Source organism: Raphanus sativus, chromosome 6, assembly GCF_000801105.2.
Source record: "Raphanus sativus cultivar WK10039 chromosome 6, ASM80110v3, whole genome shotgun sequence".
NCBI lineage: Eukaryota > Viridiplantae > Streptophyta > Magnoliopsida > Brassicales > Brassicaceae > Raphanus > Raphanus sativus.
In genome coordinates, this window is record NC_079516.1 from 26,928,905 (window position 1) to 26,945,005 (window position 16,101).

Sequence of the window (16,101 nt, forward strand, 5' to 3'; positions counted from 1 at the left end):
CTTCCATCCTTCTGAAACTGGTCCTGCAAATCACCATTTATTTCATCTGGCGCAAACATAATGAGAGGAAGTACAATACCAGCAACAAGTCGGTGGATCAGCTAGAAAAGATGGTAGACAAGACCATAAGAAACCATATCACCTCCATTAAATATGCCTTCAATCCGAGACTCCAAGACTGATGATTCGTTGGTTTTAAGCACATGAGAATACAGCTTAGTTTGAGTAGTTTCAGCTCTTTTTTGTTCCTATTTATTTTTTTAAACTCAATATAACTGTACATATATTCTTTTAAGATGATCAATCAATCTAATATTTCATCAAAATATATATAAAAGCTATAATAAATTTATCTTCTACTTGTTTTAGTTACAATATAAAGTAATAACTCAGGATTATGATATTTATTAGTTCATAGATATATTTTTCCAATTTGTTAGAAGTTTTTAAAATTTTAGATGTTTTAGTTTATTGATTAATATCTTCAAATATTCTAATTAATAAATGAATATCGTGTATTTTCATATCTTTCTTTTTTTTTTGTCGCTGAAACTATATTTTCATGTTAGTATTAATACTAAATATTATTAGAAACAAACTTATTTTGGCTTGCATATTTTGACTTTATATGGTTTTATATATTTTATTAATATTGTTCTTCAAATATCTTTCTTTGATTGAATCATGTGAGATCATCTATAATTTTATATGTTATGTTGCTTGCTTCATTAAATTTAAAAATAATTTCCTAATATTTATCGGTGAATTAGATTAAAGGCATATAAGATCATGTACGTACTCTGCTTTATTGTTTATGACTTTTTTAAGCTTGTAGATTACAATAATCTTTATGTTTTCTTCATAATAGCCTATTTAATTACTCTCTATGAAGATTTTAATTATAAATTTTTATATTTTGTGTTAAAACATAATATAGTAGTATCGTTAAAACTGTAATTGTTGATGAGTAGATAAATACATTATTATTTTATTCAGTGGCGGATCTAGGAAAATTTATAGTTGGGGGCACCATCATAGAAATTGAGCTAGTTGGTGGCACTACTATAAGATTTGAGTCTTTTACAAACCATCGTTATAGGATTAGTTAAAGAAAATAAAAAATGAGTCGGGGGCACGTGACCCGTCGGTAACAACGTACGTCCGCCCCTGATTTTATTGATAAAAGTCAGTTTGAAACACATCAATACACGTCATAATTAACAATTTATGTCTTGTACATGTGGAGTATTCTTACCATTATTTATTTTAATAAATTTTTGTATCTTGTTGTAAAATAAATATGAATTTTCCTGTTAGAAAGAAAAAACCTTAATCAACCATTTTTTTTTATTTTGTTCTAAAATTTGTGTAACCTATTATAAATTTATATAATTCTATAGTTGATACCAATATAAATTAAGAAAAAACAATTACATAATTAATTCCTGTTTACCTTTTTATTTATTTTCGTAGGTTGAAGTTTTGATATTAGTTAACTGTTTATTTTGATGTTTCTGCTATTTGTATCTATTGTTGTACTTTATGACATAATTTTAATTATTTTTTTTTCACATTAGTTTTTAAAATAGGTGGAATATATGTAAAGTTAATTCCTTTTTATTTTCTCTTTAAAAATATTTTTAGTTTATTTTAATTTTCTGTTTAAAAGTTTAAACTAAAAATTGAAACTAAAATTTATACATTTAAAAGATAATTTACATAATAAATGATTTTTATCTTCTAACTGTTTGATGTAATTTATAAGACTCATTTAATTATATTACTATTTGTTAATAAAATAATATTGTTTCATGTTTAGTAAAATAAAAATAAAAATAAAAGTACAAAAGATTATGACATATTTATTTTAAATATAACATAAACTAATTAATAATATCAGTATACCTACAATAAAATGAAGAGTACTAAAATATATTATTATAATATTTGGTGTAATGAATTGATTTACACCAAATTTAGTATATAATATCACTCATAAAACACCTAATTTGCGACTTAAAAAAACACCTAATTTGGTGGGAATGCTTATTTTGTATGTCTTATTTTAGGTAAAATTACATTAAATTTGATGTTTTGGTGTTTCAATGAAATTGGCCTTTGCCAAAGATTTTCTACTGTTATATATCTTTAAAAAAATTAGTAAATATTAAAACTGATTAATTTAAATTTTAAATACATGGTATTTTGATAAATGTTTATGTTAACGCAAACACCATTAGAATTTATAAATGTTAAATTTGTACTAATATAAATATTTTGACCTACATAAAAACCAAATAGTGACATCTAAATATTTTGAAAATTTCTAAATAGCAAAGATATTATGCATTTTGACGAATTAGTGGAGCTAATTGGGAGATTTTGATTGTTTATTTGGATCGTGGTAAGGCCAATTAAGTAATGACTAGGTGTTTTTTGAACCATGTGTAGAAATACAAGTTTTAAATTTTAAATTATATTTTAAAATAAATTTTGTTAACTTTTAGATTTTATTTTTTACTTAGAATACTTAATTTTAGTTTTATTTTAAATATATGTAAACTTAAGATTTTTTAGTAATATATATGTATATATTTAAAATTATAATGTTTAAAGTTGTTTATGTATTTATTTTGGTTAAATATATAAACCCAAATTCTATAAAATCAAGAGAATTTTTTTAAGGTATATAATTATCAAAACATAAATCTAAATCATATTTCTAAATTTATAAATATTAAAAAGAAACTAATATTATTGGGATTACAAATTTAAATTTTAAAAAAATTTCAGAAAATTTAAAGATTTTTTTAATAATAAGAATTATATAAATATAAAATCAAACTAAATAATATTTCGAAAATTTTAAAATATTATTAAATTTCTATTTCTACTATTAAATTATTTTGTATATTATTGATAATTTATGAATTATTACTATATTTATAAAAAGCTTACCAAAAATATAAATAAACATTAAATGTTAATGTCCATTCATAATTAATTTTAAGCTATGTCATCATTGTTAATATGACATGTCATCGTTTTTTTTCAAAATCAATGTGACTATGACACTTAGACAAATCACTTGTCAAATAATGTCTAACTAAAAAATTAGGAGTAGTGAATTTGCAGCCTATATCAATTGGAGGTTAGTTAATATTTATACTAGAAGGAAATCATGGGATGTAACTCAGTAGCTTCTACCATCTGTTAATCTCTATAAATGTTTTAAAACAAGCAATGTCCTGAAACAATATTTTTGCTTCATCAATCATTTTATGCGTTGTCATGTCAGTCCTAATTCTGGTTTGATTAACTGATGATGAGAAAAGAATATGCAATAAGTGCACTACGTAGCAAGTGCAAAGATGTTATACTACATCTTTGGAAAAACACAAACAAAATGATCTAAGTGAAACATCCTAAAATCGACTCAAAAATGTTCTTTGACATAAGATTTGCTAAAAGAATGGAGGGTACAGTTTATTTATTGTTTTTATAAATAGTGGTATATCTATATCAAATGTAATTTTTTAATAATACGAGGTTTCAACTGTAAAAGCGGAATACAAAGAAACCAGAAAAAACTACTATGCTTAGAAAAAGATGTTTCAAGGAGAAAAAAATATTTTATATACTATTTGAAAAGTGATTTTTTTGAATTTTGCTTATTTATCATCACCACGTTCATTTTCATTAAAAAGATAACATCTCCTATATATTAAAAGAAAAACATTACAACATTTGAATCATGACATGTGTTGTCATGAGAATGAATCTTGAGAGTCTTTAGAAAAGTAAATTGGTCAATCTAGATATAAACTATAGTTTGCATTCAACTAACCAAAAATCTCTTATTAGTCTAAAAATTTTACTCTCTATTATTATATCAACCATATAATATTTTTTTTTTACTTTTCTGGTATATGTCATATTTTGAATTTTTAAAAACGAGTATAAATTACTAAATGTTAAAAGTCTCACATAAACTTTTGTGATCAATGGTTTAAATTATTTGCTATAATAAGATACAAATGATTATAGAAAAGAAATATACATTGAATTTTTAATAATGATTATAAGTTACTAAAACTATTAAACATCCCACATTAAAAAATTTTATCCATGATTTAATTTTTTTTTATAAAAGATGCTGATAATCACAAAACCATATGATTAGGAACTTCATTTAATAAACAGCCATAAAATATGTTATATATCTACGTTAATATTATTTATATTTAATTATATATCATATGCAATAGTTAAAATTGATTGTTTTCATTTATTTACCATAAAATGATCGTTAATAAACGAGAGTGATCATTTAATTTATATGTGAACACCAGTTTAGTTATATACTCTCTCTGTATCATTTTAAGTGACATTTAAGGATTTTCCACAAAGAATAAGAAAATACATTTTTATGAAAATTATTTTGGTTACATAAAATAACATTAAATAAAACTAAATCAACCAATAAGAAATGCAGAACTTTATAATTGGTCACAAAATTTAATGTCAAATTTAAATGAAATTAAATTTTATATAAAATTTTGAGAACATCATTTATTATGAAACAAAATAAAAATCTTTAAACACTATTTAAATTATTACGGAGGGAGTACATAATAGTTACTATTCTTCGATTATTTAATATATATATTTTTATTATTATTTCATAATACGTAGAAAATATAAAATAATTTAATACATAAATATAATTTGTATATAAAATATTTATCTCGCTCAAGATGCGGATCTTAACCTAGTGACTTAGTAAAAATGATGACATGATCATGACATAGAAAATTGCATTTATGAAGTTTTACAAATCTTATCGGATGAACATGAGAAATGCTATAACTTTATAATTGAAATACAAGACTATGTACTTAAAATCATGTAGTTTACAATAAAAATATCTTTTACCAAACTTCCCAACATTACCCAAGATCAAAACACCCTTACTGATGGTTTTTATAGCCTCACACTCCGGTCCACACAAACAACCTAATCTGCATCGCAAAGGAGGCATGAATATAAAAAATTACTCAGTGAGTAAGCTCAAAACCGCCTACATGCAACTCAATAATCAAGCAATCAAATTTCACGTTCCATTCTAACAACCTAGCAATCCATTTCTATCAACCTAACAATCCGGTCTATCATTCCTTTACTTTAGCATTTCATAACATTCCAACCCAAAGGTCCATCAACCTACAGCCGTAGCCAAACATGCGGCCGTAGCCAAACCTGTGGCCGTAGCCAAACCTGCGGCCGTAGCAAAATCTTCCCCGTCGGTCCATTACGGCCCGTAGTCAAATCTGCGACCCGTCTGTCCATTTGGCCCGTAGCCAAACTTGTGATCTGTCAGTCAATTGCAGCATGTAACCAAACCTGTGGCCGAAGCCAACCTGCGACCCGAAGGTCCACAGCGGCATGTAGCCAACCTGCAATCCGAAGGGCCCTAACGACGTAGCCAACCTTCAACTTGAAGGTCCGTAACGGCCAAAGCCAACATACACGGCCCGAAGCCAAAACATGATCATAACATCTTTACGCCCGAAACTAAGACATAGCTTCCTTATTTGATTTCACTTAGACATTCCTCATGTACTTTACTTTTTTAATATTTAAGTTCATTCGTCTATTTATATTTTTTCCTTAATTATTATCGTCCTTATTCCATTCCTATAATGTTTTCTTCTTAACATACCAATTCGATTCAAGATCAATTCTACATTCTTTCACATAAACATATCATCATCGTACACAATCTAACATGAAATTATCATAAGAACGCAAGAACGTTCTTCTATCCTTAAGAACTATCTCGAAGAACGTAGAACAAACTTTCCATAAACAATTCCCATAACACATATTTTCATCCTAACAAAACAACTATAACCAAAATACAAATTACAAAGTTTCCACGAATCACGCCCTCACCTTAGCTGAATCTTTAGGATTTGAAGACTCTGAACACCCTAGCGTTTCTAGCGAAGAACTCTTTAGCTCCTCCTCGTTTGATCCCTCTTCTCAAACTTCTCTCTCTACCAACTCGTTCTTGCTATGATTTCTCTCTAAATATATTTTTATTGGTTGTGTCTAGAAATGAGAACTGAAGGACTCTTAGTAAAAGTGATGACATGCCTTTACTTTTATTTATGTGGAAGCACCGTAGCCAGCGATTAAGGTTTAAAGGTTTATACACCCAATTTTAGGGTTCAAATCCTAGACTATGCAGTTTTTGCAGATTATGGGAAATCCAGGTTTCAAGTCACGGAAAGAGCGTTTAATTAAACAATTATGCAGATTACGGAAGAAATGCTTACAAGGGATCTTCAACATGGTGTAAGTAAACTCTGGTCATCATTGGATCTTCATATGACGGCTCAGATGATGCAGTTAGGCGTAGATCCTCATAAGGCAGGTAGTATACTTGTTAATAAAATATTGAGTATTTATAATTTTCAAAATTTAATTGGTAATATACTTGTTAATAAGTGTTCGAATTATGATTCAACTTAATAATTGGTATAAAAACTAATCAAGTTACAAATTAGTAAATGTATTCATATATGATAACCATAAAATATGTTTGTTGAATTATTGAGTTAATTAATAAATTACTTTATATCACTATAATATAAATATAATTGATATTTTATTAAGTTAATTAATGAATCAATTTAATAATTTAATAAATTTTAATATATTTATTTAAAATAAATAACACAATTAAAACTAAAATTCACACTTTCAAATACATATACATATTAAAATAAAAATAATTATAAATACAATATAAAATAAAATTTTAGTTATTTATAATTTAAGGCTTCGATTGGTAAAAATGATGAAGAAACAGTAGCAGTATGCTGTAATAGCTGTATGATGTAGAAACTGTATGTTCTCACTAAAACTTTTAATACAATTGATTGGTAGAGCATTAATAGTATACAATTTTAAAATTATCATAAAAGTAAGTATGTAATATATTTATTTTAAAATAATATATATTAAATTATTATATTAATAATATAATTTCTATTAAAATAATGAATCTTATTTAATTATAGAAATTAAATTAAATTTTAAATGTAAATATTATTATTTAAAACATGTACAAATTTATATAAAAATATAAAGTTTATTTTTGGATATAAAAATATGTTTTTGATATTATTAATTAAAATTACTTATATATAATTGATTATAAATTTTAATTATTTATTTATTGATAGAATAGTAAATAATTCATATATAATATTATCATTAAAATTAATATATGACATATAATTTATTTATTTCTAAATAATATAGATATGGTTTTTTATAAAATATAATATAATATATATTATGTTATGTTTTATCAAAATAATTGAATAAATTTGTAATTATATATATTATATTATATTTTTAAATTTAAAATATTATTATTCTTAAGAAATTAAATATTTAATAGGAAATTTTATTTTTAAAAATATAAATGTATTTTTTATTATAAAAATATTTTTTATTTATTAAATAAAAATTAGTTAATTATATATAATTATTTTTAAGTTTTTATATATTCTAACTGCAAATGCTCTACCAAATTTTTATTTGTAATGCTCTTATAAATGCTTATGTGATAAATTTTGATTGGATAATGATGAGCATAATGTTTATGCTAATGCTATACTAATCAAGTCCTAAATTAACGAAATCTAAAAAAAAAAAATTGATAAGCAAACAGAAATATAACTGATGAAAAATTATTTATATTCATACTGTAAAAAAACTAAAGAAGGTTTTAAATTTTAAAATAAAAACTTTTACTTTAAAAATAAAATATTTTTAAAATTTTATTATCACTGTACTGAGAAGGAAGCCTCCTAGTGAGATTGTAAGTAACATGTAGTAGTCATGATATAAAACTAGTTTATTATGCTGATAATGTATATTGTTTATACATGTTTTTGTGAAGAAAATAAAAACAGGAAAAAACACTATGCCAAACAGAGTTTTTCACTGAGACTCGAACGAAAACTAACGGCAGCTTTGTATATGAGGATGCCCAAACACGAGCAGTTAGTCTTTCACCATTCCTTGTTTTTTATGTCAATTAGAATCAATGTGGGGTTATTATGGCCTTGATCAATTTTTATTTTGGGTTTTGGATATTTTGGGCTTAAATCTGTTTGGATTAGGACCAGCCTAAAAACTCGAAACTTTGTATTTTAGTTTAAATATTATCATTCTTGCAATCAAATTTTTTATTAGTATTAACATATTATTTTAGTATTTTGATCCGAACTCTAATAAAAAATATAAAAGATCATATTTTAAATTTTGCAAATGTAACTTCTTCTTTTATAACATAGTTTTTTCAACATACAAAATCTGAAACGTTTGATCATGTTTATTATAAATTTTGTTCTCTTATATGTTTAGTTTAAATTTATATTTGATTATTTAAATCTTATTAAATTTGGTTAGTTTATTATAATATGTTTTTAAAGCATACAAAAACATAAAATAATTTTGATAAAGAAGAAAGTTTGAACTCACTTTATATATATATTTTTTAAAAGTTGAAACTAATCTTTTATGAAAATTCATATTTATTAAAATAATAGAAATAACAATGACAAATTATTTTTTGAGAAGCCAAAAAACCCGAAAAGCTCAATAGCCCTATAAAGGCAGGACCTTTTTTTTTTCTTTTTTGACCATTTTCATCGGCAGTTTTGGAAATGATGTAAATTGGCTGGACTCATTGTTTGATAGGTTTTGAGGAGTTAGCGAAACTCATCTCCATCATCAGCTAATTACATGTGGACAATTGAGAATGATAAAACGTTTGGCACACCATGATTTTTGTTTCGACATGATTGGGTAGGTTGTTATAATATTATTCCAAACATAATTATTAGCTGTTCGAATATTTAAAAAGCAGACATGGTTGTTTAGAGATGTTATATCAAATGTCAAATTCCATCAACTTTCTTAAGAAATTTACGTAGACAATAGACCAATTGTACCACACACACCTATATTTGCTGTAATGAACTAACTTTTTTATGTTGTATGTATTGGGCTGTCATTTTCAGGAATCTAATTTGCAAATCTTAAACTCTACTCCACCAAAACCAAATCATGTCTACTAAGGATGGGCAAAATATTCATGAAATTTATTTGATCCATTATTCATTTCGATTCGATTCGATCCGTCGATCCGGATATCCATAACTCTACAAATCGAAGAATATACTAAAATTCAATATCCGTCAAATAAAGAGCAAATCGCAAATACTCTTTTAAAAAAGTGAATATCCGTTCCGAAATGTACATATGCATATGTATGTGTATATAAATTATATATAATTTAATATCTCTATATATATTTTTAGTTATTTTATCCACTAAATTTATTATTTGGTCACTGAATTTTTTAAAGTACCTAGTTTTTTAATAATTTGTAATGAAATATTATTATTTTATACTAAAAATCTTTTTCTTTTAATTTATTTGAAAAAATGAATTTTTTATTATTTTTACCGGATCGACGGCTCGAATCGGATATCTGGTAAAATATACTGATTGTCCGGATATACGTAACACCGGATATCCAGAACATCACATATATGATTGTATCGAAAAATCAATTATTAATGAAAGCTCTCCAGGGAGCTGTTGGCTTACTCGTTGGGAGGCGTTCCTCGAGAACTAGATAGCTAGTCTGTCTGGTTCTCGAGGAATGCCAGTCTCTCAACTGAGAGGAACGCCTCTTACTAAAGTAGTTCAAATAGATAATCCACCTAAAATGGAACATTCGCTTCTAGATCGCTTGCTAGAAGTAAGGAAACTCCTGAGTACGGAATTGAGACCGAAGAAAGGAGATTCCGTAAATTGACTCTGAAACAAGAGGCATGAACTCTTCTGCTGCTGTTTGCAAGCTCTTTCTTTAGCATTAGTTATCATTAGAATCCCGGCCTTCCTGACGGAGCTCTCCTACCCTTCTCAATGCAGGAATTCGCATACAATCGACCGGTACCATAGCTATATTCAATCTGGTGGGTCAAGGGAAGGAGAGCCGGATTGCAGACCGGGTTAAATAAAGCGGGTGAACACTAGCAACCAGTACAAAACGACCCCGTCAAAGACGGAAAATTGGTATAAACCAAGATAGCAAATGGAATGATTAACTAGTGCCAACCCAAACCCACAAACAATCTAACCACAGGTATGGATTGACACCGCGAAGGAAGTCAATACAGGAGGGTTGGGAGTGAATGGAATATCGAGATAGATATCAAGATATCCCATCAACCCAAAACCCTTAATAAAGCTAGAATGCTTATGTTGTGTATAGTAGCCAGGGGGCCGAGCAAGAGACCTCCAATAAGGTCAAACCAACGGGCAAGTCAGTCCCAAGAGTGAAAGGGAGTTTGAACTGTGAACATATAGGATTCCGCTAATCCTTATGCTCTAACTAGTCTTAAACGAAAGAGATATCGATTCCTTTCCCTGGTGTACTAGACTTGAATTCCTTTGCAGTCTTAGGCTTTTGAGCTTTTTTCATTCAAAGCGGGATGCTTGCTAGACTGATAAGCCAGAGAGAGGAAAGGAAGGAATCAATTATTGAGTGGGAGTAGTAGTGCGCTTGACTACTCCTTCGACTGATTGTTCGCATCGGATCTCAGGTATGAATTGGATCACGGACATCCTTGAAATTCTGGATATCCGCTCCGTGCCCACCCTTAACGATAACACTTTTTCTTGGGTTCACCTCCTAGGGTGAACCTTTAGGTTCACCAACCAATAGAAAGTTGTTATTTTAAATCTAGTATCTTTTAATTAAGGAAACAAAAATAACTTGCTAAATTATATTATGCTTTTAAAATAAATAAAAAGATTAAATAAATAAAAATAACAATAGTTTTCAATAAAGATTATTTTAAAAATATTTATTTATAAGATTTGGAGTTTAGTGTTTAAGATTTATAGTTTAGAATTTATCCAAATGTTTAGTGTTTTTCCAAGGGTTAGGGTTTACCCAAGGGTTTAGGGTTTACCCAAAGGTTTAGGGTTTAGGATTAGAGTTTAGGGTTTAGTGTTTTGTTGACAACGTGTTTAGCGTTTTTTCCAAAGGTTTATGGTTTATCCAATGGTTTAGGTTTTATGATTAGAGTTTAGGGTTTAGTATTAGAGTTTAGGGTTTAGTGTTTTGTTGACAACATTATTTTTTTTTAATTTGTATTTATATAATATTTTTATTTATTTTTAAATTTTATTTTGAAAAAATAATATAATTTGACAAATTATTTGTTTTCTTGATTAAAAGATACTGAATCTAAAATGACAAGTTTCTATTGGTTGGTGAATCTAAAGATTTCCTTAAGGGGTGAACCCAAGAATAACTCTAACGATAATTAGTTAGAGTTTCAATTGTAAATGTCAAAGTCCATCAGCATTCTTAAAAGTTCGTTAATTTTGACGTAGACAATTAATATTTCATACCACACTTAAATTATATTTATTGAACATTTTCCTTTGTTTTGATCTGTCATTTTCAAGAATCTATATTACAAATGCTTAAACTCTACTCCACCATAACCAAACAAACGAGTCTTGTCTTCATAACCTAATTTGCTTAACAACCTTATCGCCTCACTAACAACTCCATTCACCCAAAACTTATACACCTTTAGCTATGCCTATAAAATCTTGTTAATCTTCCATCACGTAATCAACCCAAACTATTCGCTCTAAATACATTCTTTTTATTAAGAGATATTTTTAAGAATCTTGTCAGGAATTAAGATTCCAAAAAGTTGGCCAAAATGAATGTCCATTTTCTCAGTCTATTTCTTACCATCATTTTAGTGATTTTATTCAACACTGAAGCACTTAGTCCTCACTACTACGACCATTCATGTCCACAAGCCGATCAAATAGTCACCAATGCAGTCAAGAAAGCCATGTCAACTGACAAAACTGTACCTGCCGCGCTTTTGAGGATGCATTTCCATGATTGCTTTGTTAGGGTAGTTACTACTTGAACACCACATTCTTCTAATCTTTCAATCATATGTATATTAAAGAAGTAACACTGTTGGAGAATATTTTTGTTGATCAAGGGATGTGATGCGTCAGTGCTGTTAGACTCAAAGGGAAAGAACAAAGCAGAGAAAGATGGACCTCCTAACATCTCACTCCATGCGTTTTATGTGATTGACAATGCAAAGAAGGCATTAGAGGAGCAATGTCCTGGTGTTGTATCGTGTGCCGATATCGTTTCACTCGCTGCAAGAGACGCTGTCGCTCTCGTTAGTCTCTTACCATCTCATATTTTAAATACAATTTGATAACTCTAATAATCCCCATATAATTTATTTGTGTGGATGTTGTGATAGTCAGGAGGGCCTACATGGGAAGTGCCGAAAGGGAGAAAAGATGGAAGAGTATCAAAGGCAATAGAAACAAGACAATTACCAGCTCCTACTTTCAACATCTCTCAGCTGCAACAAAGCTTTGGCCAAAGAGGCCTTTCTATGCACGATCTTGTTGTTCTCTCTGGTATTATACATTTTCTCGTATACTTTAAGTATACAGCGCAAGGATGTCGCTTTGCCACCTAAATTCTCAGCAGTGTCAACCAACAGAGTGCCTCGATTTTTACATTCCAATAATATACACTTTCAAAACTTCATTATAATATGGATGTTAAAATGCCAAAAACAAAACATACATTATGAATAGAAAAAATATAAAGGGCGTTTAGGCCATCATCCAAACAACTTAGGCATTAGGTGGATATATTGATCAGTGTGTCTAGGTGATATTTTTTTTTAACATTTCATGTACAAATACAATAATAGTTTTCTCAATATGTTATTTGTTTATGATACAAGGGTATAAATATGGAATATTTTATGATATTGCAGGAGGACACACACTTGGGTTCGCCCACTGCTCATCGTTCCAGAATAGGATAAACAACTTCAGCACACAGAAACAGGTTGACCCAACACTAAACCCTTCATTTGCGGCCAGCTTGAAAGGAGTTTGCCCAGCCCATACCAAGGCTAAAAACGCTGGAGCGACTATGGACGCAAGCACAACATCATTCGACAATATCTATTACAAGATGCTTATGCAAGGCAAATCGCTATTCTCATCAGACCAAGCACTTCTTACAACACCTTCAACTAAAAAACTTGTGGCCAAGTACGCAAGTTCCATGGAAGAGTACGAGAGGGCTTTTGTGAAATCCATGATCAAGATGAGTAGTATCAGTGGGAATGGTAACGAGGTCAGGCTTAATTGCAGGAGGGTCCGTTAAGAGTCCAAGTCTCCGCATTCAACACCAAGTTGAACATCTTATGTCTTTGTTTTTCTATATCTCAACATTGGTTCCTTTGTAATTAGGCCTCTTTAATGATTAAGGCCTCGATCATGTATCAAAACTATCATTCTCTTATGTGTGGGTTGTAAGACAGTTATTTACAAGTAATATATATATAAATAAATGCATCTCTCTCCCAACCCCCATAATTAATGTCAGTTATTGTACAAGTTATATATAAAGTTTCTCTCCCCTGTAAAACCAAGAACACGGATGATAAACGAATCTCGAACACACTGAACTTTTCTCAGCAATACTTTTATTAAGAATCGTTTAAACAATCCCAGAAAAAGCAACATCTTTCTTTGGTTGACGCCCCCATTATATATCACAGCGTGTGAAGATTCTTCGAAATCTTCTTCCATATATATTTTCTCCATTTCCCATAACTACTTGGATCATAATCTTGTATCCTTCGATTCATTAAACCGGTGATCTTGTCCTTCAATAATCTGAAACCGGAACCATCTTGAACCGATTCCAATTGGACCCTAAATCTTGACTCAACAATCTCCCCCTTTTTATCTGCACGAGTCACCTCATTCCTAAACCTGCATAGACAAACTTATGCGTTGTTCACAGCAACAGCTGCATGTTATATTAGTCAAAGCACATAAAACCAAAATCTCATCCTGCTTGAGTTCAACCTTTATCTCACCAAATTTATAAGAGTTCAAGGAAATTTTTTTTTTTTGTCACGAAGAGTTCAAGAGTTCAAGGAATCATAAAACAGAAGTATAGTTTTAGAACAACACAAAGAAAACAAATCACAAACAACAATCTGCGCAATCACAGAAAAATGAGTGCTTCTCCTCCACATGAATTGTGTGACTCATCAGATAAAAACATGTTCGCCAATTGTGTCTTGGCTGATATTTTGAGGCTCCCCCATAACCTTATCATCATCAAGAAAGTGACTAATATATTTTTGACACTCAATAATCTGATGAATAAAGTTCAGGAAGCAGACATTCGAATCTTCGGCCAAATCACTATTGATGCAACGGATTTGAGACCCCACGAGTTCAAAAAAGTTGACTTGCTTCCTCTTGACCAGAGAACTCGGCAATTCAAGGCGCTGCTGAACAACACATTCCTCGTCCTCTCCTGGAATCCAGTTTGAACTGCAGACTTCATAAGCCTGACGATACACCGGGCAAAGATCTTTGACAGAGAAGTCATTTCACTTATTGAAAAGCCCACCATTGAGAATCGAAACAGAGTGATCCAGATCTATTAGTTTCCAGTCCTCGGAGTCTCCACCATCTGGTGTGTTTAAAAATCTGATTTACCACGGTTGTGGTAATCTGAAACACTTCGTCTATGATTTGCAAGGAACTCTCTGACCAAGTTGGGCGAGAAGACAGAAACGTTCGTCATTGTAGCTCTCCAACCCATGCTATCGATGAGGTTCATGACTGGTTTGAATGCAGGAACATGCACATGAATAACTCTTTGACTGAGACTTCGATATCTTATGAGAGCATCATCATATACGAACCGATCTGGAGCCATAAGACTTTTCTTTGGATGAGAACCCTGTTTCTGGAACACTTATCTTAAGAATACGGTTAGTAAGACAAGAAGATAGACCTCACACGCTTTCACTTGCAAAGCTTTTAAGTTCACACTATCACCAGAGAACTTTTACTAGTGCCTCATTATTACAAGACCTTATACACTTTTTCAAAGACACTGCCATTTAAACTAAACACAAGACCCATCACATTTCCATTAATTCGTAACCCACTTACTTGACATCCTACTTGACATTGAAACAGTGCGGATGATTATTTTTCATTTTCCAGTTTGCAAAAATTATGCAATTTCAGAGACAATTGTTTCACCAAAAGTTTGAACTCAACTAGAATTTTACAAGACCTATCTAATTCAGAAAAACAAACAAATTCAAAGAGAATTAACCAAGATAGTAAAAACTGATCTTCTTTATTCATATTATAAAGCAATACGAGTTTCAAAAAGAAGATATATCACCCTCTGTTTTCAGCTACCGATCGGAATTGCATACTGAAATTATATTAGGGCAGAGCTCCATATAATCATCTGCTTAATGTTTCATATCTCGCTTCGAAAGTATACCTACTCCGTCTACACATATTTTAAAGAGTAAATCAAGTGAAAAAATAAATCAGAAATCTACAAGATCACCCGGATAAGGCATGCCTACTTGAGGTGAGCCGGGAGTCAAGAAATCTTCTTCAATCATAGCCGGATTAATTTGACAACCACTTGGAGGATCGTAGTTAGGTTAGAAGAAGACAAAAGGTTGGCGACGATCACCAGTTTATAACCCACTATTCTATACTAATTAAATTTGTTAGGTAAAGAACACGTTTTTTTCCCGGAGAAAAATCTGTTACCTGATTATTTTGGGCTTGCAAAAGATTTATATTGGGCTTGTAATAATTGAATTTAAAAAATACTTGACCCATTGGATTTAAATTTTTAAGAATACTTGACCCATGTTTATACTATTTAAATCTTTTCAATCTTAACTTTAAAATTATATAGTTCATTTTTTTCAAAAAAAAATGTTTAGTAAAATTCTTTATATATTTTTACACGGACCTTTAACTTTAGTTTTTGTTAACTTTCTTATTTTGTTAAATGTTTTATTATCTTTGGAGATGATAATATTTTAATATTTTTGAAAATTCTATTTCTATTAATTTATTGAA

At 29.4% G+C, this 16,101-nt stretch overlaps 1 protein-coding gene and 1 long non-coding RNA gene across 2 annotated transcripts; one reads left to right on the plus strand and one right to left on the minus strand.

Annotated features, from left to right (window-relative positions):
• The first annotated feature begins 11,731 nt into the window (after positions 1-11,731).
• On the plus strand, positions 11,732-13,520 carry LOC108813401 (peroxidase 64). The gene is made up of 4 exons (XM_018585940.2): positions 11,732-12,041; positions 12,135-12,323; positions 12,411-12,573; positions 12,942-13,520. The coding sequence occupies exons 1-4, from the start codon at positions 11,838-11,840 to the stop codon at positions 13,337-13,339; spliced, it is 954 nt and encodes a 317-aa protein (XP_018441442.1). The 5' UTR covers positions 11,732-11,837; the 3' UTR covers positions 13,340-13,520.
• Positions 13,521-14,072: 552 nt separating this feature from the next.
• On the minus strand, positions 14,073-15,758 carry LOC108813402 (uncharacterized). The gene is made up of 2 exons (XR_001943563.2): positions 15,591-15,758; positions 14,073-15,511 (listed from the first exon to the last, which is right to left on the minus strand). It is a non-coding gene; the product is annotated as an uncharacterized LOC108813402 (long non-coding RNA).
• Between the last annotated feature and the right edge of the window lie 343 nt (positions 15,759-16,101).